The 26,101-nt window shown below is 35.1% G+C and overlaps 1 protein-coding gene across 3 annotated transcripts; it reads right to left on the minus strand.

Annotated features, from left to right (window-relative positions):
• Positions 1-469: 469 nt before the first annotated feature.
• Positions 470-15,976, minus strand: LOC114263505 (ubiquitin-conjugating enzyme E2-23 kDa). Of its 3 annotated transcripts, none has more exons than XM_082917014.1 (7): positions 15,790-15,976; positions 15,648-15,707; positions 15,480-15,559; positions 14,323-14,437; positions 14,189-14,241; positions 13,940-14,068; positions 470-796 (listed from the first exon to the last, which is right to left on the minus strand). In XM_082917014.1, exons 2-7 carry the CDS (start codon positions 15,689-15,691, stop codon positions 663-665), a joined length of 555 nt encoding a protein of 184 aa, XP_082773140.1. In that variant the 5' UTR covers positions 15,692-15,707; positions 15,790-15,976; the 3' UTR covers positions 470-662. The 3 variants fall into 3 exon arrangements, with proteins under 3 accessions (XP_082773140.1, XP_082773139.1, XP_028059859.1); XM_082917013.1 differs by having other exon boundaries at positions 15,900-15,973; XM_028204058.2 differs by having other exon boundaries at positions 15,781-15,940.
• Between the last annotated feature and the right edge of the window lie 10,125 nt (positions 15,977-26,101).

A 26,101-nucleotide genomic window follows, 5' to 3' on the forward strand; every position in this document is an offset into this window, starting at 1 on the left:
CCAATTCCTCTATATTGAAAAAAGAAAAGAATACAAGGTGACTGCTTGTGTAGACAATAATATTTACGCTACAGTTTACATAAACAGATTATCGTAATACCTTTATGCCCTGAATATAGAGGACAGTTAAAAACATGAGGATCCCACCTTTTTAATATCATTTGTTTGGTTACAAGATTTGAAATCCAACGGCATACTACACTCATCCAATATCCAACGGTAAAAAATAACCACTCCCCTCTTATCGCATACTATATTTTATCCTAGCCGAACATAATAAATTGACTCCAATTATATCTAATCCATCTCATATTCTAAGTATATTATATCTCATATCCCTAAATATTACAAACCCTCCTCACTTCCTTATATCTAATCCTCACAATCAAATAGGACTTAGTACTCGAAAGTAATTCAACTGCGTGGTGAAATGTACAGTAGTAACCAGAGTCCACAAACCCAACACCAATGACAAACAGCCAACAAATAATTTCAACATAAAACCAACAACACATCTATTTACAGAGACAAAGGAAACTAATAGAAGAGGCAGAGATGTTCTTTTTTCACCCCTCCCCAATAAATAGTTTCTTTATGCAGAGTCTAGGTACAGAAACTGAAACATCATGTACATATACAAACACTTGAGAGAAGCAGAGAGGCTACGGATCCACAGGCCCTGCCATTGCCTCATCGCTAGATTCGTACTCGTCTTCACTCATCTCCTCGTCATCACTAGATTTCTCTTCTGGAGCAGCTCCCACGTCTTCTGGTTTCGCATATTTCTGACAGAATTCTGGATGATACAGCAGCACAGCAATGACAGTCAAAATTCACATTTAGTTGCTCATGCTCTGCATTTTTTGGTGTTTGGTACAACGGAAAACGAAAGTCTAATGGGAAAAAAACCTATTTGAGCAGAAAATGTTTTCCAGAATTCTTTGAGAAAACTATTTTCTACTCCTTCGACATCTAAAAATGACTAGTTTTTGGTTCAAATAACTATTTTGCAATGCCTAGAAGTTGAAGATATACATAATGCAATTCATAGAGTACAAGCCAAAGAACCATGAACTATTCATTACATCGATTGAATCCTCTTAACTTCTTATGTTATTACCATAGACATAGCCACTCACTCCAGCCTATCTGAACTAATCTCATATTTTCCACACAAGGATGGAACTTTAGCCCCTTTACCCTAGAATTTTAGACTCAAAGAGGAAACATGATTAAAACTTCATTATAAACCATCCATAATTCATAGGTTTCCAAAAAGCAAGTCCATATATTATCCGTAATCCATCATGCATTATTCTAGATGGGCTCATCCCACAAATCCCATTTCAAGCCCTAAATGTAAATTAAACCCTGAAAAATCATCTACTCCAATTTAGTAATTTCAAACACATTAATGAGGGTGAACATCTTCCCAAATAACTTTTTTTTCTATAATGGATATGCTAGTGGGACGTACATAATTTTGGTCTGCCTAACAAGATATGAGCTTCTTATTTTAAAACCATTAGAATCAATTCCAATCAAACAAATTAGAACCTAGTTTTAATATGTTTTTGAACCAAAAGTCATAGCCAAAAGTTAAATCACTGCTCTTCTGACTTTTTACCTTGTTCTGGAAACAACTGACACAATACAGGCCGCAAGCAAAATCAGCACATAATGCTGCATTAAGCACTTAAGAGAGTTTTTAAGATTGATTACAACAAGCAGCGTTGTTTTGTTTGTATAAGTATAATAACCAAAGGGCATTAACCCCTTTCTTTTCTAGCCTCAAAATTTGTTTCCCAAATTATGAATTTAAAGTTTGCAATCAAGACTACCCTTCTTGAGCTTGGAAATGAATTGGTTCAAAGCTGCATGACATGAAAGATTGGTCAACAATTGGCATAAGCAAAAGCTTGTTGCTTTTCAAAGCAAAATATTTCATTTCCCCATAATACAGGTAACATCACCAGCAACAGCATTGTTACCAACAGCATCACATCTACCAGCCCCACAACCACCAGATCTTCACCCCAATACTGTTAATTCACTAATTATCCCAAAAGCTTAAATTGTCAAAAAATGGGTCCAACAATGTATAACACGCTATTTAACACCCTCCCTCATGTGCAACTCCATCTTGCATGTGGAGATGCAACATACATACATACGAAAGAAAGAATGCAAACGGAGAGATTTGAACCCAAGTCCCACCCCAACCTAAGCTCTAATACCATGTTAAGTCACCAATTGTCCCAAAAGATAAAGTTATTAGGAAACGGACCCAGCAATATATATATATATATATATCAAGCTATTCAACAAGCATGCACTATAGTCTCATATTGCACTCCTACAATACCATGAGATGCATGCTTTCTTTCCAGTTTTGTCCAGTCTTTGCATGTCAATCCACCACACATGCTTTTCACTTCTATTTTAAATTTTGTTATAATCAAAAAGTAGGGAAAAGCATGTTTAGATAATAGCTAAGAAGCATGGACACGGACACGTGACACGACACGAATACGACACGGACACGCCGACACGTTAATTTTAAAAAAATGCAGGACACGACACGTGGAGGACACGCATGAAATATATAATTTTATATATTTATTATATGTTATATATATGAATATATCATTCAAAGATAATAAAAAATGCAATATAGCACTAATTCCTATAAATTTATATGCTTTTTGTTTTATTATTGTATCTTAAGTTGTTTTGTTCAAACTTATAATTAGTTTCACATATGTATAATCAATAGACACATGTGTTTAAACAATTGACACGTGTGTCTTCCAAGTGTCCAAAGAGTGTTCGAGTCTTTAAAAATTTTTAAAAAATAGGATACGTTTTGAAGAGTATCGGACACGTGTCCTAAGAGTGTCCAAAGAGTGTCGGTGTCTGACACGGACACGACACGGATACGTCACCTTCTTAGAAGTGTCCGTGCTTCTTAGGATAATAGTCATGCAAAAGGAATATTTAGTAGGAAACTGTATTTGGTGTGGTATGAGGGCATAGCATGTTTGAGGTGACGAGACATTAAAGAACTTCTGGCAGTGGTGACAGAATTTCAACCAAAAACAACATTTTTTTATTTCGCCAAAAAACTACTCTCTTCTCTTATTACAGAAAATACTTCCAATGTGCATTACCAAACCTAACTTCGATGTTAGCTTTATTTTCTTCACTAAGTATTCTTAAGATACAATGTAAACTGTTTTGCAAGGGCAACGTCTGTTGAGTTTAGATACATTTGCTATTACTTCAGAATTTATAAAACAAGGCCTGCCATTATATTCAAGAATAAAAACTTCATTAATTTTTTACTAGCAAGCATCCTATGTTCGTTGGAAGGGAGAAAAAAAAAATAAGAAAAGGTAATTTTGTTGTGAAGAATCACTCACACCATCCAAACAAAAAAATAAGAAAAGAAAAGAAAAAGAAGGTTTACTTACATTGTTCAACTCTTAGCTACATTATTTCCAAAAAAGCACCTTAGTTATTTCATGATTTAATTTCACATTCATGTAAAAGCTTATACGTAGTCCGCTTCATAGATAAAAAGTAATATGGAAAGACAAGACCAATAATTTCTGAAGAACTCTGTACTGTACTTAAGCCAACAATAGTCATTATATATAAGCCATGATTTTGTTACCAATAGCTTTGTAGTTGACAGTGAAAAAAACTCCTGACCCACAAGTTACACATTATATATTCATGATGACATCAAGTTCATTGACATCAGAATTCTATTCAGAGATCACAGTAATGTTGTATCTTTCCTTTCAAAGCTAGTCCTACCAGGGGCCCCCGATTTTGTGTTTTTTCTTTCAAAGCTAGTCCTACTAGGGGCCGTTTTGGTATGCGTTTCCCTATTTTGAAAGCCTTTAAGAAACTCCTCCTAGTGATACTGAAAATGCTAAATTGAAAGTGATTCAGAGTTAGTGGCAGGAAGGATAAGTTCCAAACAAGTAACAGTCTTCCCTGTTGTGATTATATCATGAAACGAGAAGGCTTGAGGTCAATTTTCAAGAGCAAGGTTTGTTGCATTTAATTACTTTTTCTCATCATTGGAGTTTTCTCTTCTCCAATGTTTGCTTTGGTTTACAATGTGTTGGGTCTCTTATGTTGTCAATTTCTCAAACAAATGCCTTTTTAGTTTGTAATCTGTGTTTTGTTTTGTCATGGACCGCTCGAGTAATGGAATGATCGCTCGAGCGAAGAATCCCATCTCCCAGAAGTTTAGTCAACCTGCAAAAGTACTAGGAGGGTTCAATGTTCACTCAAGAAAACTTGTTGGTGGCTCGAGCAAACTCACTAGTTGATTTCAAGCGTACGTGACACATTGCTCAAGCGACCATTCCATGGCTCGAGCGGTCTTTGCGGCCGCCTTGTTCTCTATAAAGTTTGCGTGAAGGACTGTGTTACATGGACTCGGCACTTTGGGGCGAAGTACCCGTGTCGACCCGACACAGGTGTGGGTGTGGGGTCTGTGTCGGATTCGCCTGTTCTCTCTCGGACACGGCTCATCACAGAAAGCAAAAGAAATTAAAGAGGAGAGCGCAAGAGAGAACCTGGTCGAAGCTCCATCCAGTCGAAGATCGAAGACCTCCAGTCTCCATCCAGTCGATCTAGTTGAAGATCGAAGCTCCATCAGTCGTTCGAAGCTCCATCTGGTCTCTCTCTCTCTCTCTCACATTTTATCTTCTTCTTGATTCAGATCTGTCTCGCTATCTATCTATTCGTATCTATCTATTATTATAATAACTATAATAATATATAATAATAATAATAGTTAATAATAATAATAATAGTTAATAACTATAATAATAACTATTATTATTATATATTATATAATAATTATTATATAGCCTATAATATATTTATAAGATAATATATTTATTATAATAAGTATAATTATTATTATTATTATAGTTATTATAATAAATATATTATCTTATAAATAATAAATATATTATCTTATAAATATATTACACATTATATAATATGTAATATATTTATAAGATAATATATACTTATATATATTAATAAAAAATAAATAAACACATGTATGTAAAATAAAATAAAAAAATTAATTAGAGCATATTGTTTAAAAAATATAATAAATAAATTAAATAATTAATGTATATTAAAATAAAAATATTTATAAAAAATGTATACATAATATAACTCATCTTCATAAAATAAATATATATTTTTTAAAAAAACTATTTAACGTATCCTCGTACCCATATCCAAATTTGGATACATATCCACGTATCCTTAATTTTTAATTTTGAAGTGTCCGACCCTTAGATACGCACCCGCACCCGATATCCGTACCCGAGTCCGTGTAACATAGGTGAAGGATAGAATTTAGGGTTATGTGGGAGCCGAATAATGGGGGTCGTAAATAGGCCGAGTATATGAACTTGAAGAACTGGAACGTATGTATAGTATTCGGCTTCATCCCACATCCAAATCCTACTCTATTCAGTCAAATAGCCGAATAGGGCAAGGGCCGAGTAAAAAGCAATTTGCTACAAAGGAAGCCAAATGACGAACAGAAAGTGGGCCTAATCCCGAGGCCCAAGAGAGAAAGGATATAAATAAAAGAATATCAGCCAGTAAGAGGTATGTGAGAATTATTGTGCTTAATTTAGAATACAAGTAAACTTGAGTGTAAATACTGACTTGTCCGTCGGAGTGCTAATTCTGGTACCCCCGACCGGAGTGTTTATTCCTTTTCAGGTGACTAGAAGAGGATCACTAGCGTCTCCCAGGATCAGAAGAGTATTTCTAAAACCACTTCTCCACAACTGGCGCCGTCTGTTGGAATACTCAAACACATCCATGGCGGGCGTAACAGAAGTCCCTCCGATAGTCACTGATGAAACCACGCATAGAGACGACCTCACTCCATCAAACATGCTTGGACCGGAGACCATCCCCGTAAGACGCGCTCTGAACTTCGCCTCACCCTAGACTCCAGAGCGTGAAGCAATGCAAACGATCATGGAACAAGCAAAGCAAAGCGAACAAAGATTGGATAACATGATCGCAAAGAACGAACGTCTCCGCCAGGATTTGGCCTTGGAGGTGGCGAAGTCCAAACAAGGTGCACACCAAGGCCCGAAACGACCTGTGAGGGCAGGTGGCCGACGATCTCGAGCCCGATAACAAGATACCGATAGCAACTCCGACTCATTATCCCCGGAGCCCAAGAAAAAGGGACGATCTGAAACTTCCAGTTCCTTTGAAGAGAGTCCCCGTATAAGGCATCAGCGAAGAAGAAACAGTTCGGATAAAGATCAACACGATCCTTTTGTAAGACGGATTGCAAAGGCAGTGCTACCAAAGAAATTCAAAGCACCGTTATTCACCTTGTACGAAGGTAAATCAGACCCCACTGATCACATCCGCCATTACAAACAAGCCATGACACTGCATGCAGATGATGAGGCTTTGATGTGCAAAATATTTTCGAGCAGTCTGGGACCACTAGCTGTTAGGTGGTATTACAAACTGGAGCCGGCTTCGATTAGAAGTTTCCACTAACTCCAAAAATCCTTCGGGGCAAGGTTTATCACTAATGAGGTCCAGCCAAAGCAAGCCGATTCCCTCTGGGCAATGCAGATTCAATCGGGAGAAACCCTTTGTGCCTACTCGGCGCGGTATTGGGAATGTTTCAATCTGGTAGACGATGCTTGCAATGACTCCATGGCCATCACCACCATCAAAATGGGGCTGCATCACGACAGTGCCCTCCGCAGCTCTTTGACCAGACGGCCCCCCAAAACAGTTTGATCGTTGATGAAGAAAGTTGAAGAATACTGTAAAGTGGAAGATGATGCCTTGAGGGTTAAAGCCGGCAGTGTGACCAACATGACGGCTCCTGCTGAAATTGCTCAGCCGTTAAATTCTATAGCACCTCAGAGCCCTGAACCACGGCATCGGGCGAAACGAGATAAGAGACGGGATTCCCACCGATCAAGCGACCAATGCTCTAACTAAGAAAATGAACAACTGCAAGTTGATAGCAGGCGCACGAGGCGCGCCGACAAGAAATATACAGAGTTGACTAAGCCAATCAGTGCGGTTATGTCCAAAATCCAACACCTTCCATTCTTCAAATGGCCGTCGAAAATGGTGGGACCACCTGATACGAGAAGACGGGATAGACGGTGTGAGTACCACAAGGACCATGGCCATGATACTGATAGTTGTTATGCACTGCAGGACCTCCTGCAGGAATTGGTACAAGATGGCCGGCTACAACAGTACGTCCGAAAAGGAAACCCAACCAAAGCAATAGCCTTGAGACAGGATTCACCCCCGCTCGGCGTGATCCACATGATATACAGCCTGCCAATGTTATCGGCAGTGCATGCGATTGAGTCGAGGTCTAACCCTCAAAACCAACTCACTCCGGCTAAACGGCCCCATGAAGCCGAGGTTATTACTTTTGATGATTCGGATTTGACCGGAGTAACACTATCCCACATTGATCCCTTGATAATTGAGTTACACGTAAACCGATTTACAGTTGAGCACGTACTCATTGATCCAGAGAGCACATCGGAGATTATGTACTATAAGACATTTACCAAACTCGGCTTCTCCGAATCGGATCTCTCTCCAGCCCCTTATCCACTATTCGGCTTCAATGCCAATCCAGAGTACCCGTTGGAGAAAATTAGACTACCCGTTCGAGCAGGTTCCCAAACAGTGGATGTGGAATTCTTGGTCGTCAAGCTGCCGTCGCCATATAATCTCATCATGGGGCGATCCTAGTTGCATACTATGCGGGCCGTGCCAAGCACCTATTATCAGCTGCTACGCTTCCCCACAGAACGCGGTATTGAGCAAATCCGTGGCTCCCAGAAATCAACACAAGCATGTTATCTCCTTGCTGAAAAAACGCCAAAAAAACTACATGTGAATTCCATTGAGGTGCCGGATCGAGAGAGCCTCGACGATGTTGGGCGGCTCCCAAATGAAAAGGCCACGGAAGGCTTAGACCAAGTTGAAATCGATGGAAGCCTAGACAAGTTCTTCATGGTCGGCGCCTCCCTGAATCAGGCCGACAGACAGCAGCTAAACTCTTTCCTACTCAGTAACCTCGATGTCTTTGCGTGGACTCCATATAAGATGTCGGGTATAGATCCGTCAGTTTCACAGCACCATTTGAATGTCGATCCTAAGTGCAAACCGATCATTCAGAAAAGCCGGCAGTCAACCGCAGAGCACACTGCCGCCATTGTTGAGGAGGTTGACAGGCTGCTTGACACCGAGGCAATTAGGGAAGTGACCTACCCTACATGGCTCTCTAATATAGTGGTGGTGAAGAAGAAAAATGAGACATGGCGAGTGTGCGTCGATTTCACGGACCTAAACAAAGCCTGCCCCAAAGATTGTTTTCCCCTACCCAGAATCGACCAACTTGTAGATGCGATGGCACGCCATCAACGCATGAGCTTCCTCGATGCTTACAGAGGCTACCATCAAATCGCCACGCATCCAGAGCACCAAGACAAAACTGCATTCCTCACCCCACGAGGAACCTACTGTTACAAAGTTATGCCTTTTGGGCTGAAGAATGCAGGGGCAACCTACCAAAGACTGGTCACCGCCATGTTCAAGGAGCAACTCGGCCACACTATGGAAGTGTACATTAACGATATGGTGGTCAAGTCCAAGGAAGAATAGAATCATATAGCCGATCTAGAAAAAACATTCAGCATTCTACGCAAATATAGAATGAAGCTAAACGCTTCCAAATGTGCGTTTGGGATCAGCTCTGGCAAGTTTTTGGGTTACATTGTCAACCACCGAGGAATCGAGGCCAACCCGAGGCAAATCACAGCAATCTTAGAACTCGGCTCCCCTCGTTCAGTAAAAGAGGTTCAAAAGTTGATGGGGATGGCCGCCGCACTCAACAAGTTCATCAGTCGGTCTACAGATCGCTGCCGACAATTCTTTCATACACTACGGCAGGGCAAGGCTTTTGAATGGTCCGCCAAATGCCAAGCCGCTTTCAACGGACTCAAGACCTACCTCCGCTCAGTACCACTCTTGACAACACCCGCTGCTGGTGACCCGCTCATTTTGTATCTGGCAGTTTCCGACAGAGCCGTCAGCACCGTACTGATAAAGGAAGAGCTGGGGGAGCAGCGGCCAGTGTATTATGTGAGCAAGGCAATGGTTGACGCCGAAACACGGTACCTTCCGCTGGAAAAACTCATCCTAACCCTAGTCATGGCGGCAAAAAAACTGATGCATTACTTCCAGGGACATAGCATTGGGGTGCTAACAGATTATCCCCTCCGATCAGTACTACGAAGTGCAGAAGCATCAGGACATGTTTCAAAGTGGGCTCTTGAACTCGGCCAGTACGACATTCAGTTTCTACCCAGAACCTCAATCAAGGGACAGGTACTTGCCGACTTTGTTGCCGAATTCACTGGGGGTCTTGCTGATTTCAAGTTCGATGAGATTCGTCCGGAGCCCAACTGGAGAATTTATGTTGGGGACATTTGGCAGTTGTACTGTGATGGATCATCCAATTAGCGAGGCAGCGGAGCCGGAGTTGTAATCATGGCTCCCGACGGCGCAATAATTTAGCAGGCCGTCAAGCTCGGCTTCAAAGCGTCAAACAACGAAGCCGAATACGAAGCCCTTCTAGTCGGTTTGCGGAATGCACATCTTCTGGGTGCTCGGCGTTTGTTTGTATTTTGCAATTCAAAACTGGTGATCAATCAGCTAAAAGGAGAGTACCCGGCAAGAAACGACCGTATGGCGACTTACATGAAAACAGCCAACTCCTTACTAGCAAAATTTGACCATCATGAATTGAACCAGATAACACGTGATCAGAACACACATGCAAATGCCCTTGCTTGCCTAGCCTCCGCCATCAACTCAGAGATTAAACGAACTATCGAAGTAGGTTTCATCCCAAAGCCGAGCATTGGCCCTTCGGAAGAAGTCCAGGTCAATGTTATAGAATCTTGACCGAGTTGGATGGATCCCATTGCCGCATTCCTGTCTTCCGAACAGCTCCTAGAGGACAAGAAAGAAGCGCACAAGCTGCGAAACAAAGCCCTGCGATAATACTTGGATCCGCAAGGAAGGCTTTATAAAAAAATCTCTCTGGTCCATATTTGGAATGTGTACACCCAGACAAAGTCGAAAAGCTTCTAACTGAAATACATGAAGGCAGTTGTGGCGCCCATTCTGGCAGGCGGTCCTTGGCCCATCGAGCCGTGACACAGGGGTATTACTGGCCGACAATGAGAGCAGATACCGAAAGCTACGTGAAAAAGTGTAAACAGTGCCAGAAGTTCTCTCCTTTGACCCACCTGTCTGCTGAAGAGCTGAGCTCCATACCCAGTCCTTGGTCATTCGCCCAATAGGAACTTGACATCGTCGGACCACTGCCTCGTGCCCCGGGTAACAAGCGATTTTTGATTGTCACGACAGATTATTTTACAAAATGGGTAGAAGCGGAGGCACTTACCCACAACCAAGATACCGACGTGAAGCGTTTTGTTTGGAGAAACATCATAACACGATTCGGCATTCCGAGAGCACTTATCTCAGACAACGACACCCAGTTCGATTGTAGCGTCTACCGAGAACTGTGCAGCAAGTATGGTATACGGCCTTACTTTTCCACGCCGGCTTATTCACAAAGCAATGGTCAGGCTGAACACTCTAACAAATCCATCTTGGATGGCATCAAAAAGAGGCTGGAGAAAGCTAAAGACAAATGGGTCGAAAAATTACCGAGTGTGTTGTGGGCTCATCGAACTACGCCGAGGCGGTCTACTGGGGAAACGCCGTTTGCTCTATGCTTTGGAACCCAGGCAATCATACCCCTGGAGATCGGCCTCCCAACCTTAAAATCGACAGTTTTTGATATGGACCAAAACGACATGATGCTGGCCTTGGATTTGGTTTTGATTGAAGAACGAAGAGACCGTGCCCTCGCATCCATGGCGCGGTATCAACAGCAGCTTGCTAAGTCGTATAATCAACGAATTCAGTTGCGCCGCTACACACTAAGAGAGTTGGTCCTGAAGAAGGTACTTCCAGCTGCCAAGAAACTGACTGATGGAAAATTGGGTCCTAACTGGGATGGCCCCTATCAGATTGATTCGATCGCAGGAGTAGGGGCATATCGGCTTAAAGACATGTCAGGAAGGAGTCTGCCACGGCCTTGGAATTCCACGCATTTACGCAAATTTTATCATTGACCCGACTTGTGGGACATGATGTTTGTTCTAAACGGTTCGCCATGTACATCTCTTTTTCTGTAATACAAAGATCCCTATTTACTCGCTACAAATTGCAGTTCAACGGTGTTTCGAAAAAGCCTCTGGATTCGGAGCGCCCATCGGCAAATGACGCCTTTGGGCCGAAAAAGCCTCCGGATTCGAAGCGCCTTTCGTAGATATCACGATTGGCCAAACAAAGTCTCCGGATTCGGAGCCCCATCGGTGCATGACGTCTTTAGGCTGAAAAAACCTCCAGATTCGAAGCGCCCTTCGTGGATATCACGATTGGCCAAACAGTCTCCGGATTCAAAACCCCATCAGCACATGACGTCTTTGGGCCGAAAAAGCCTCCGGATTCGGAGCGCCCTTCGTGGATATCACGATGGGCTAAAAAGACTCCAGATTCGGAGCCCCATCGGTGCATGACGTCTTTGGGCCGAAAAAGCCTCCGGATTCGGAGCGCCCTTCATAGATATCACGATGGGCCAAAAAGACTCCGGATTCAGAGCCCCATCGGCGCGTGACATCTTTGGGCCGATTAAGCCTCCAGATTCGAAGCGCCCTTCATAGATGTTTGAGCCGTGCGTAACATGATGTCGATTAAATACGTAATAAATCAGGCCGATCAATGTCCATTCAATCTTCTGAAATACGTTTATTCAAACTTTTATACAATAAAACACATGCAAGCACGTGTGTGCCGAACAAAAATTATAACAAAACATTGAAAATAAAATATTTTTATTTGACCAACCAATAATTACATAATTTTAGACGCAATTCGCGTTTGAACATTACAATGCATATTTTTATGCGGCGTCTCCCTCATCGTCGCTCTTTTCGACTTCAAAGGCGGAAAATGGCAAATGATCACGATGGTACAGCGGCAACGCCGAATCGACACCCTTTGCTCGGAGAGCTTCCGCGGCCTGAAGTGCCATAATCCAACCATGCTTAAAGCCCCGATTCTCGCATCGGCAGACCTCCTCTGCAAGTTTCTCTTTCGTTTTGTCGATCCCAACCTTCCAGCCCGCATGGAAGCCTTGCTCATAACCCTTGGCCCTCGCATTTTCTACGGCAAACATGCTTGCCGTATCTCGATCGGCAATGGCATGACTCAATAGCCGTTGGGTCACCCTCTCCTCCACAATCGGGTTAGACTGACCCGCCGCATGCGGCTCGGCGGCTTTAGCCTTCCTAAGCTCCCTAAGCTCACGCTCAGCTTTCTCCGCACGAGCCCCCGAACTGTGGATCCGTTCGTCCATTTTCTCTATCTCCCGCCGCGCGGTGCGCAGGCGCATGCCGACTTCGTAGGCGGTGTACAGCCCCTTCACCGCCCCAAGGGAGGCAATTGTGGGGACCGAATAATGAGGGTCGTAAATAGGCCGAGTATATGAACTTGGAGAACTAGAATGTATGTATAGTATTCGGCTTCATCCCACATCCAAATCCTACCCTATTCAGTCAAATAGCCGAATAGGGCAAGGGCCGAGTAAAAAGCAATTTGCTACAAAGGAAGCCGAATGACGAACAGAAAGTGGGCCTAATCCCGAGGTCCAAGAGAGAAAAGATATAAATAGAAGAATATCAGCCAGCAAGAAGTATGTGAGAATTATTGTGCTTAATTTAGAATACAAATAAACTTGAGTGTAAAGACTGACTTGCCCGTCGGAGTGCTAATTCCGGCGCCCCTGACCGGAGTGTTTATTCCTTTTCAGGTGACTAGAAGAGGATCACTAGCATTTCCCAAGATCAGAAGAGTATTTCCAAAACCACTTCTCCATAGGTTAGATCTTCCAGAGCATATTCTTAAAGGCTAGGGTTTCTCTCTGGAGGTTTTTGCTTGTTTCCTTTGATGTCCTGTTGAGGTTATCTCATGAACTAAATTGTTTACATCAAAAGAATGGTTGATCATTCAAATACAAGAGTTCTTGTTCGGTGGATTCTGAAGATCGGAGCGTGAAGGCTATGAAGGAGTTTGAAGCGGCTTGTTGTCGTAGATTCAGCATGGATGTTGTGGATTCAACATCAAACTAATCAATTCTGAGACGAAGGTGTTGGTGAAAGAGGCACAAGTTGTTGAAGACAATTTTACAGAATGTAGGGTAAATTGTTTGGTAATCTTGTGTAATTTCATTCTTCATAGTGGATTGATTAGTGGCGTTTCGCCCGTGGTTTTTTTATCACGATTGGAGATGCTCCAACTATGATTTTTTTCACATAAAAATCGTTTGTGTCAATTGATTAATTGTGAAACAACAATCTAAATCACTTTTTTACGTGCTAGATGATTTAGATTGTTAGTTTTGTTTGATTGGAAATTGTTACAATTAAATTTATTTCGAATCACGAATCACTTAGGTTTTTCACAATGGATTCATCATCCTCCTAATTCTCGTATTTATTTTCTTATGTATACATTGAATTATATTCCACACAAGAAACTTTACCCTCTTGAGAAACATAAATTACATACAAACAAGACTTTAAGGGCTGCACCTAAACTTTCATTTGTTATGACAACCTACAATAGTCAAAATCTTGCTCATAAATAATTAGAAACAAATACATGTGATTTTCCAAATCACATTGGCATTGCAAGGCATGCACGTGCATATAGCTTTAAATAGGTTCAATACCTTTAACTCTTTGCTCATAAGCAGTTTTGTCACGCATCATGAGAGCTGCAGCCTCCCCATTCAACGGGTCTGATGGGTTAGGATACAACAGAAGTTGTGGAAGGAACACTTCGAATACATTTACCAGATCTGGGAAAACACAGGCAATGAGATCATTTTTAACTATTTAACCGAAAGGTATCTTTGCCTTTAATTTTAAGAAGTCCATGGAATCTTGTTAGTGAAAAACAGCAATATAACTTAATTTACCAAACATAGGGCTCCAGGTCTGATTGATAACATCTAAGCACACCGAGCCTGACCTGTATTTACATAATCCACCAAGATTGTCAGAGTGGAAACCATTATAGAAAAATTATAGAATCTTAACATTTTTAACTCACATTTCATCAACATTTGGGTGGTAGATCTTATTAATAAAGCCTACTGATGGAGATTTATAGGGATAAGCATCAGGAAGCTCAACCCTTATCCTCCACACACCTCCTTGATAAGGACCTGCCATGGACAATTCAGTAGAAAAAAAAAATGCTTGGAGTTAAAAACACCCATTTCCATACCATTACTAAATTTAGCAGATTCATTGAGGACTATAAGCAAACAAGTAAAGAAGAGGTCTGCAGCAATTGCGTGAAAACAATTATTGCAACAAACCAATAACTCTTTTAGAAGTCTTCATTCACAAAGTCCAATTTAATGCTAGATGTGGAGTAAGAACCCACAATTATTGCAAAATTGAGGGTACCAAAAGCCCAAATAACCAGGCTTATGTCAAATTAAAACCCAGAGAAGAAGGGTAGACATATAAAGAAACATGTGAATTGCAAAAATAATTGAACCGCTCAACTATACATCAAACTACTAAATGTGGCAAATTCATTAGGACCACAATTAAACAACTAAACAAGAAGCCCGCATCAATCATATGAAAACAATTATTAAAACAAACCAATGAGTAACTCCTTTAGAAGTCTTCACAAAGGCCAATTTAGTGCTAGATTTGGAGTAAAAAGCCACAATTATTGCAAGATTGATTGAGGCTCTAAAAAGCCCAAAAAACCATGCTTGTATCAAATTAAATTCCACATGCTCATGTCAAAAAAAAAAAAATTAAAAAAAAAGGTAGACAAATAAAGAAATATGCCAATTGCAAAAATAATTGAATCCCACAAATATATCTACCAAACACCCTTTTTAGTGCTAGAGTAGGAGTAAAAAGACACAATTACTGCAAGATTGAGGGCATTAAAAAGCCCAACAAACATGTTTATGTCAAATCAAAACTCAGGATTAAAAAATATATATATCCCAATTGCAAAAATAATTGAATCCCACAACTATATCAAAAACCCAGATCAAGAAAACCAGTCAAAAAGAAAATTTCAATCACAACATCTAAATATGCAGGCTTATCATATATGTCGATGGTCAAAAGAGCAAAATCAGCGAATACCCAGAATAACAAACATCTAAAAAGCTCAAGATTTTCAATCAAAAGGTGTAGAAAGCATCTGATTGAGATATGGGTATGAAGATTTACTGTCACTGGGTCCATGGAAATGTACATAGAATTCTTGCATCCCATCATTGATCATCTCCACCTTGTAATCACTCATCATCCTAATTTTTAAAAACAAAAAACAAAAACAAAAATCAAACAAGTTCAAATTAAGTCAAGAAAATTTAAGAGATGAGTTAGAGGATTAACAGTTTCATCAAGTCCATCTCTCGGCGTTTGCTCGGGGAAGACATGGTTTTTCTTGAAATTCTGTGGGTTTTGAGAAGCAAAGAAAAGTATTAGATAGAGAGAGAGAGAGAGAGAGAGAGAGGATGAGTTTTACTTGCGCAACTATAAGAGAAGCGAAAATGGTTTTCAGACATGAATGAGTGAAAATTGGAGATAAAAATAGATCATTGTATTTGCAATTAGACCCGTTAAATTGTTGTTATTTTATTTTACATTTCCTTCCATCCATTTTCAAGATTCTTCTCTTCCATTATGTATATATATGACACCTCATACTTGTATATAAATGTGATTTTGTCTTTTTTCATCATCATTATTACTTAGGAGGCTATGATCTTTCTTTTTTTTTAATTTTTTATTTTAATAATTGTTGGATTATTTAATAGATTCGGACACTCCGTTATTAAAATTGATAAATGATAATAGAAGAAGAAACTATGTTCTTGATGAAAATTTGAATTCAGACATCATATTTGATTAAATCAAGCTTCAATGGAGAATTAATATTGTAAAAAATTAATCATTATTTTCGTTTATAAGCTATGAAATTTGATTTTAGAACTTCTACAAATAAATAAAGAATCATTTGATAAACTAAACATAGATATTCTAGAATCAACTTTTATTAACAGTAAAGTTGGAGTTATTTGACGCATGTGATTTGTAGATAATTATATCTAGAATTTACCTTTGAAAGCTAGTTGCAAGTAGAACTGTTGATTAATTATTATTAACCAAAAAAACTCTGAAATTTTATGTAGTCAAATATACTTTTTTTTACTTCAGTTTAAAATTACTTATGTTATTAAAACACGAATCCAATATTTTTTTAAAAAAAAAAGAAAAATTAGTTTAATGTTTCTTTTGGTTAGAAAAAATATATATATACAATAAGCACAATAATTTTAAAATAATTACACTGACTTCCTTTTCCTTTTCAGTAGGGTTAAGACCTAATAATAAATAATATATATGCATGTTAGTATAAAAATAATGATACATCGTTTTTTAATCATATAATTAATGAATTATGAAAAAAAATTAACTTTTATGTAAATTAAAATCTTAAAGAAACTTAATGTAATTATGTTAAAAATGTAAGATTTATTATATATATATATATATATATATTAATTTTAAGAGAAATCAATCTAATATAAAAATAAGTTAAAAAATATATGAGAAATAAAGAGGTGGATGGCTTTTTGGATAGGGTGTTGGTATAGAGGTCTTTGCCCCATCCTTATTTCTTATTGAAGATTCCAAGCACTTGATTTGGTAAGAAACTTTACATTATTTTATATCTCATGTTTATTGTTTGCCCAATTGAGAGGAGAATTGAGACTATTATATATATATATATATATATATATATGTGAGCCACGTCTCTCTTATCTCATTGATCATTGTTTGGTTCAAACAAAATAATATTTGAGATTATCTTTTATCTCTCATATGAGATATTAAATTAGGCGTAACCAATCATACCCTTTTGGTATTAGTTAATCCCCTTTGGATTATCCTTATTCCTCATCCAAAAGCTTTAAATAATCCTTTCCTATCATCTAATCCTATTCAAATTATGATAGATATAAAGAAAAATCTTAAATAAGTCCTATTTTTTTTTTATAAAAATTATATTGGGTCTTATTAACACTATATTGATTTCCCATCCAAAAGTTTTAAATAATCTTTTCCCATCATCTAATCCTATTCAAATTATGATAGATATAAAGTAATATCTCAAAAAGTTCTATTTTTGTTATAAAAATTATATTGGGTCTTATTAACAATATATTCGGTCAACTGATTCTTATATTAATAGGACTCAAAAGAAAAATTAATAGAAAAAGTATGACTTATTTGGAATTTTTCTTAAATATAATGGCATACATTATCAAATAATATTACTTATTTTCTCTTATTCTATGATATTGAACCCCTCGTAGAAATAATCCGAAATCAAACATGGCATTTATTGTTTATATTGCTTGTAATTTTTGGCTTGGAAAAATGATTAGATATTTCTGAGGTGGCTTGGTCTATGTTAAGTGGTATTCTACGTTAATAAAAAAATTACAATACACACAAAACTAACATTGATGAATCAATATTTCTACCAATAATTTTTTTGCTACGTAGTTGATTTGGAATACCACATAAATAATATTATATGATATTTTGAAATTACTGAATAATTATCCTTACAGCTTTAACGAGACTTTTGAGCTACTTTTTGGTACAATGCATTGGGGGGCAATTTGGAAAGATTAGCTTTTTAATTTTTTTTAAATTTTTTTAGCTTTTTTAAATCACATCACCTCTCTACTTTTTTTACAACAAAAAACTAAAAAAAAGTCAAAAAAATTAACTTTTTATCATCTTTCCAAAACATCACTAGGTTCCAATACCATTTATAATTTTAGAATTTAAAAAAAAAGAAAAAAAATGAAGAAAGAAGAAGAAGATGATTAACATTCATATGCAAATGATGATTTTATGCATCTAATTTAATCAACAATGTACTTTAAATGACTTTTTGACAATATTTTCAGGACTGGGCATCAACTTTTATGATAAAATTCATCCAACCAATCATGATATATTTAGTAATGATAGAGACCCACAAAATATAACTCTCACAACCTTAAAATGATCTAAACCATTCATGTCACTATCAGATATAATTCTTCAAAAAAAATTCAAACACATCAATGGTCGATACATCAATAAAGATCATGGAGGTCCTCCTTTATGAGAGTCTTCCTTTGTGGGGGTTTCCAATATTTTTCTGATATATTTTAGGCACTCTCAATTGTTTACAGTATTTCCAAGAAAAATGAAATGAATTTTCATACAAATGGAAGATTCCTTTTGGTGCAACTCACTGGGAAACCAAACTAGTAAATTAACATCATGTTTGGATATTATATTTTTTGAAATATTTAGGAGAAAAAAAGAAAAGCAAGGAAAATTGTGAGAAAATAAATAAGTAAAATTTTCCCTTTTTTGTTGGTTTGAAAATATGAGAAGGAAATGAATTCATGATTGTCAAAAAAAAAAAATCTTTTCTTATAGTAGTTACTTAGGTCCTGTTTGTTTCACTAGATATAAAATAGAAGAAATGATATAATGTGGGATTTAGTCAGGATATATAATGAATAGGATATAGATATTAGATAATATATCTCCCAATTCATATTTGTTGACTTGATATATTAGATTGGATATATATTATTCATGTTTGTTTTACAAAATATATTGTGGAATATAAACAAGTAATTTCCAAGATTGCCCTCATAATATTATATTATATTATATTCAAAATTTATATTAAATAATATTATATTATATTATATTAAATAATGTTATATTAAATTAAATTCAAAATTTATATTAAATTATATTATATTAAATTAAATTCAATAATATTATATTATATTAAATTCAAAATTTGTATTAAATTATATTATATTAAATTAAATTCAATAATATTAAATTAAATTCAATAATTATATTATATTAAATTCAAAAAATATATTAAATTATATTATGTTAGATAGACAAAAGGATAAATTGGACTTTTTAAATCATATCTCAACCAAGGGGATATGATATAATGGGATGGTGATATTATATATTCTCTATTTTTGGGAAATATACAATATCATAGTATATTATACATCTTCTTTAAAAAAAAATTATAAACATAAAATATATAGACCCCACAAAATATAATATCTAATCGCACCTTTTATATCTTGAAATCAAACGGGGCTTACTGAATACAAATGCGGAAAAGAACCAAGTAATGATTACTATAGCGGTATAACACCGTTAAAATGGTTATCTAAATAATGTACTTGACAAAAAAAAGCAGAAAAAGAAAATAATTTTATTTGTAATGTATATTCTTTTCCTTTTGACTGAACTATAAAATAAGTATTTCAGTAAAATAATCCTTCTATTCCAATCTCACGTAAATTTTTTATTTTTTATTTTATTTTATTTTTTGGCGTGTGTAGTGAAATGAAAGTAGGGATTAAAAGCTTTTTTGATAAATTTTCTTTTTAAGAATTTTATTTCATCTAATTCATATTTTTTTTTTTACTAATTCATTAGATCTTATTTGAGGTAAAAAGATCAAAACACCTTCAATCTTTCCTATCCCTATTAATGTTGATATTTAATATTGATTGTCATTATATTTTGGTAGTTCATATGCATCAAGATGTTGATTGTTATTATATTCATATTAATTTGAAATGAATTTTTGTCATTGTGTTGATGTGAATATTCATATCATGTAATTGAAATGAATATTCACATCATTATATTCGCATTAATTTAAAATAAATTTTTTGTTATTATGTTATCAATTACATGATGTAAATATTTATACTAAAACATACGAATGTAAACGTTCACATCACTACGTTAGATGAGAGAGAGTGTTCACATCACTACATGTTGTGAATAAAAATGTGTTGTAAATTAAAAATATAATGAACTTTATTTTTAATGTGTTGTCAATTAAAAATAAAAAGGTTCACATGTTGTGAACGTTCGCATCACTACATTAGATGAGAGAGAATTTTTTGAAAATGTATTGTGAACGCTCACATCAGATATGAGAGACTGTTCACATTATTTTTAATGTGTTATCAATTAAAAATATATTCATATCAGATGTGAGAGAATGTTTATATTATTTTTAAAGTGTTCTCAATTAAAAATATATTCACATTATATAACAATATCAATGTTATTTAATTTGTATATAAAATTTCCTATGCTTTGGTCCTTTCTCTTCTCTTTCCTCCCCTAACATTAAATATCAATATTAAATATAAAGGCATAAGAGTCTAAGAAAATAGTGTAAATCAAGAAAATAGACTTTATGAAATAAAAGTATAAATGCATGGAACTAAATTGGTTAAAAAATTCATTTATAGACTTTTTTAATTAGAACACTTCTAAATGAAATTTATCAATAAAAATTTCAGGGATTAACTTGATGAGTGGGAAAGCACATTTTTTAGTCGTCATAAGGTCCTTTTCTGAATTACAGTTGTCATTGATAGCTCAATCAACATTTTCTCTTTTCCCTCTCATCAACCAAACGTAAAAGGCATTTTCAAAAGCAACCTTTTTTCTTTTTTTTCCGTTTTTCTTGCTTTAGAACAAGTGCATGTCCTGGTATATCTTCTTGGCACATCAGGTACCAAAGCATATTTGACCTCCATGGTAAAGAATTTCTTTGTAAAGGGAATACCTAACAAACCACCACACACTCCCAAAAATATATATGCATGTGTATATATGGATAAATTATACACACCTCCTTTAAAATTTAAGAAAAATACAATTAACCGTACACGTTTAGCATAATTATATTTGATCTCCCTTCTAACAGGGTTAAAATAATTAAAATTAATTCATATAGTGAATAGATACTAAAATAAAAAAATTTAAATATACATTTTCTTATAAAATGTATGATAATATCATTTTTTTCATCCATATAACTTGAATAATTGAAAAAAAAAATGTTATGTGAATTAAAATTTTAATAAAGTCCAGTGTAATTATGTTAAAAATGTAGGGCTAATTGTATTTTTTCTAAATTTCAAAAAAGTGAATATAATTTAACCTATATCTGTATATATAAGAATTGCTTAACTACTTGAGATTCGTCTTTTCTTTTTGATTTTGCCCTTTCATTTTGAATAATTTACTAATAGTGACCTATATGTTGAGTGAATATTTTTTCATAATTACGCAAATATTCTTGGTCAATTATGCAACAGGTTTTTTCGTAATTACACAAATATTTTTGGTCAATTATAAAATAAATTTTTTCGTAATTACGCAAACATTCTTAGTTAATTATAAAACATAAATATTTTATTTTTTAACAAATTACAAATACACCCTTAAGATTTGTTTAAAATATGAATCGGTTATATAATACTAGAAATTATAACTATCGTTTGTTATAAATTTTAATTTAACACAATAATCAGAGGAAAAAATAAAATATATATATATATTTTTTCCTATGCAATAATAAATTATCAAAATTGTTTATTGAAAATTATTTTTTATATCATTAAAACTTATTAATTGACTTAATGATTTATTTATTAACAAAATGGTTAACTAAAAAATATTTTCCATACCATTAAAAATTGTTAATTTACTTATTAATAAAATTGGTCATTTATTATGCGAGTATGATTTATGCATTAATAAAATTAATCATTTGTATATATATATGTATTTTCTTCTGTTTTTTTTTATTAGTTCATGAATTATCTTAGTAGTTTTTTTAGATGAGAGAATTATTCTAATATTCGTTTTATATTTATTTGTTGAAAAAGGCTCACCATAATTGTTTTTTTTCTCTCATAAATTCGGAAGAAATGTTAAAGATATATAAATTCACCTAAAATGATATGGTAATAGAATTGGAGTCTACATCATTGGGTGTATAACAAAATAAAAAATGATACATATCATACCACATAATTCTGTCATATATATAATGATTTATTGTATTCAATTTCATACAACAATATTTTAATTTTAAAAAAATTATCAAAATATAAAATTTAAATATACTATAATAATAACTCGTACCTTGCACGGCCTTTTGAAACTAATATATATATATATATATGGTGTTGCTATGTTGGATAGCTAGCTTAGCTTTCCAATCAACCAAGCAATACCTATCCTTAGTTACACATGCGATAAACTAACCCCAGCCAGAAGTATTTGTTTGACCAAAATTTAAAAAGGAGGTAGAACAATTCAATTAGCTTACCTTAGATTCATTGCATTAAATCCATTTTAATATAATTCATAGATGATGGCACCTCCCTAGAAAAAATGGTATTCAATTGAGTAGTTGGTTATTGGCAAGAGTCGTATGGTAATTAGGTATAATCTCCATGGAAAAAATGTGGAGAAACTATGTAATAAATAAATTTAACTAGACAACAAATTTTTACACAATTGGATACAAATATGATAAATCCCACATTAAGTAAATCCACATGTGAAACTCACCATATATTGCATATCTGTTTTTAATTCTATAAAAATCTTTTGTTTTCATAACACAACCATATGTTAAGAATAATGCTAAATGGCATCATGTCCCACTGACTTCTTTTACTTGAAAAATTAAATGTTAGGGCATTACATCAAGAGCATTAAATACCTTATTTCATTCAAACCTTCATATATACCATGACATTATGGACATAATCAAAAGTAATATCATAAGAAAATAGATGTGATTATAAGGTTTTAAAAATCGGATAGGACTAGCCGGTTCAACCGGTTGAATTGTCGATCAGTTGGGATTTCAATTCGGATATACTCTCTAACCCGTTCCAATCCAAAAACGGCCTATTTAGAGAGAACCAAAAAAATCAAAGGTTGGACCGCCGAACTGGTCAACCCGATGACGGGTCAAGTGAGCCGGTCGGGTTGATAAAAATAAAAATTTTAGACTCTGTTTGGAAGAGCTTTGGAATTTTGATTCCAGCTCTTAGTTTGCATATGGTGTTTGGTTGTGGCTTTCAAAAATTAATTTCACATTCACTTTTGAGAACTCGGTTGAAGACGAAAAAATTTGGACTAACTGGTCGTCCGGCCGGAACAATGCAATTTTTTTTTTTTTTTTTTTTGCAATTGACACATGTTAATTTTTATATATTCAACAAAAAATATTTTCCGAATTTTTTTAAAAAAAATTATGAGCTTTAATAGAATTTTGAGTTGTGTATTTGGTTATGAATTGTAAATTTTTTATATCAAATATCATGTCACATCAAAAATTCCTCACTCAATTCAAAACTCATTCACCAAACAAATTTTTCACACTCAAATTATAATTCTAAAACTCACAAATTCAAAATACAACTTTATTCTTAAATAATATTTAAAAAACTCTAACAAACGCAACCTTAAACTTTCTTTTGATATTTTCTAACTTTCTTTTTTTTTTATTCTTTCTTTTTTTCTTCTCTTTCTTTCTTATTTTGTATATGAGAAAATTTTAATTAGAATCTTTCTTTCAAAGGTTTCCTCTCGTGAGAAATCTCATTGAGAGTTTGAAATTACAGCAATGATTCAGAACATTAATTTTGATACTCTAATAAAGCACTAATGACATGGCAAGAGAAAAAAAAAAACAAATCAAGACCAAAACATCACATCACAGTGGATGGGATCCACAACCAACTCATTAGAGCTAACTTTGTGAAAGTCTTTTAAGAAAAAAATTCTTTTAAAACAACTTAAGAAATCCATATAGGATTCAATCAAATTTATTGGAGGGAGACTTAAAATTTTGACATCCCTCCAAAATTTTTGCTCTTCTTTCGATCGAATTATTTGAATTAAAATCATATAAAAGAAATATTAAATATTTGGTTTCCTATTCCAAAATTAAAATTAATAATATTTTAAAATATATTATTATATTTTTTAGTAAAAAAAATATTTTGAGAAATATTCAAGATAATTTAACATTATCAATATTTTTTAATTTATAATTTTATTACTTATATGTTTATTTAATATATTTATGACGTCATGATTCGATTCCGATTCAACTCGACGGTTGAATCAGTGACCCGTCCACCCAATCTTTTTTCTAGTTCGTTCACCGATTTGATTTTTAAAACATTGTAAATATAAGTTTCATAAGATTAGTTGTACTAAGTTTCATTAATACAAGACAAAAGACAAAATAGGAAGTGAAGATAATCCCAAAGGAGATTAACAAATCCCACATAGGTGGGATTAGTTATTCCCATTTAATCCCATCACTCAGCCTTGGTTTGGCAAACTATTTTGGACTAAATGATCCCAAAAAGACAACAAAAAAATTACAAAATCACAAAAAGATCAAAAAATTACCAAACTAACCCATATACAAATAAAAAGTAAAAAAAAAAAATATCATTTCCAAGTGGAGGGCAATTTTGTCATTTCAATGCCAAAAAGTTAAAAAAGCCAAACAAAAAAACCAAACAAACAAAAGTCTCAGACTAAAAAAGTCAAAAAAACTAAAAAAGTCTGCCAAACGACCCCTCATATGAAGGAAAAGGCAGAATCTCAAGATTAGTCATTTTGTGCCAAACATTGATCAAAGAAGAAAAGTGGTGTTTTTTTTTTTTTTTTTTTCTAATAATTCACTCACTCCTTAATTCAGCAAACAGACAGGCCATAGATACAGAGGTCCTCGTTGCAAAAGTGAGTGGGACTACGTCTTTTTTTTTTTTTTGAACTGAGAGTGGAACATTTCAAAGGGGATTTTGTTAGGTATTGAAACGTGGGCAAAACTTGTTCAAGGGATGTCTGAGACCTTTCTCCACCAACTTTGAGTTTAGACTCTATAACTTAAATGCCCATAATATATAGTGTAAAAATATGCCCCACCTTTTGAATTTATATTTATTACAAGTACAAATCCAACAAAATGCCTTCTAATTACTAAAATGCCACTACCAAATGTGCCACGATTCTATATAAAAATTATGTAAGAAATCAACGCCAATCATCCTAGTATTATTTATACGGTTTTTTATTTTTATTTATATTTTTATATACAATCGATAAGAGGGGAATAATGAAAGAGAAGTTACACTCACAATAGTAAAATTTAAAAAGAAACATCATGTGTTATAAAGAAACATCTCGAGTCCATCAGGTCAACCCTTGGATCTTTACTTGTATTTATAAGATATATATATATATATATATATACATATACATATACATATGGACAATAATGTTGGAGCAAAGTGAACCTTAGAAATAGCCAGGAAGACTCCTAGTGGGATAAGATGCATAAATAAATAGGTCACATATTTCTCAAAAAATAAATAGGTGTCACATGATGTCTTTACCTCTTTATGTGGCTCAAAAGTTGCATTGCATTCATGTACAACTCTCTAACAAGCATTGAAGATAAGACCTTCCAATAAGGATAGGCACTTTCAATTTGTGTTGACAGACTGTACTAGAAACAAATTGAAATTGATGAAAAAGCCACCTGTGTGGTGGCGCCTGGTGCTGAAGGGCTTAGTCCCCAACAATTTGGTGGATAGGATCATAGAAGGTTATGAGTTGGGAGTCTCACTGGCAGTTGTTGCAGCATGAAACTCATGCCACCGGCTTGTTATTATGCCTATGCCCCCTCTATTAGGGTAGGGCACCCTACGACTTGAGGCCAACTTGAGAGAACGCTAGTGGATCCCCCACATTTGCAAGCCCATTATCTAGGCCTCTCATGTCAAACTACCCAACAGGTAGGGACTCCTATGGTCCCGTCCAAAGAAGATTGCCATGCGCCAGTCACTCCCTCCTATCATTTTTATCAAGCATAAATCAAT

Source organism: Camellia sinensis, chromosome 2 (assembly GCF_055761805.1).
Source record: "Camellia sinensis isolate YWXY chromosome 2, ASM5576180v1, whole genome shotgun sequence".
NCBI classification, from domain to species: Eukaryota; Viridiplantae; Streptophyta; class Magnoliopsida; order Ericales; family Theaceae; genus Camellia; species Camellia sinensis.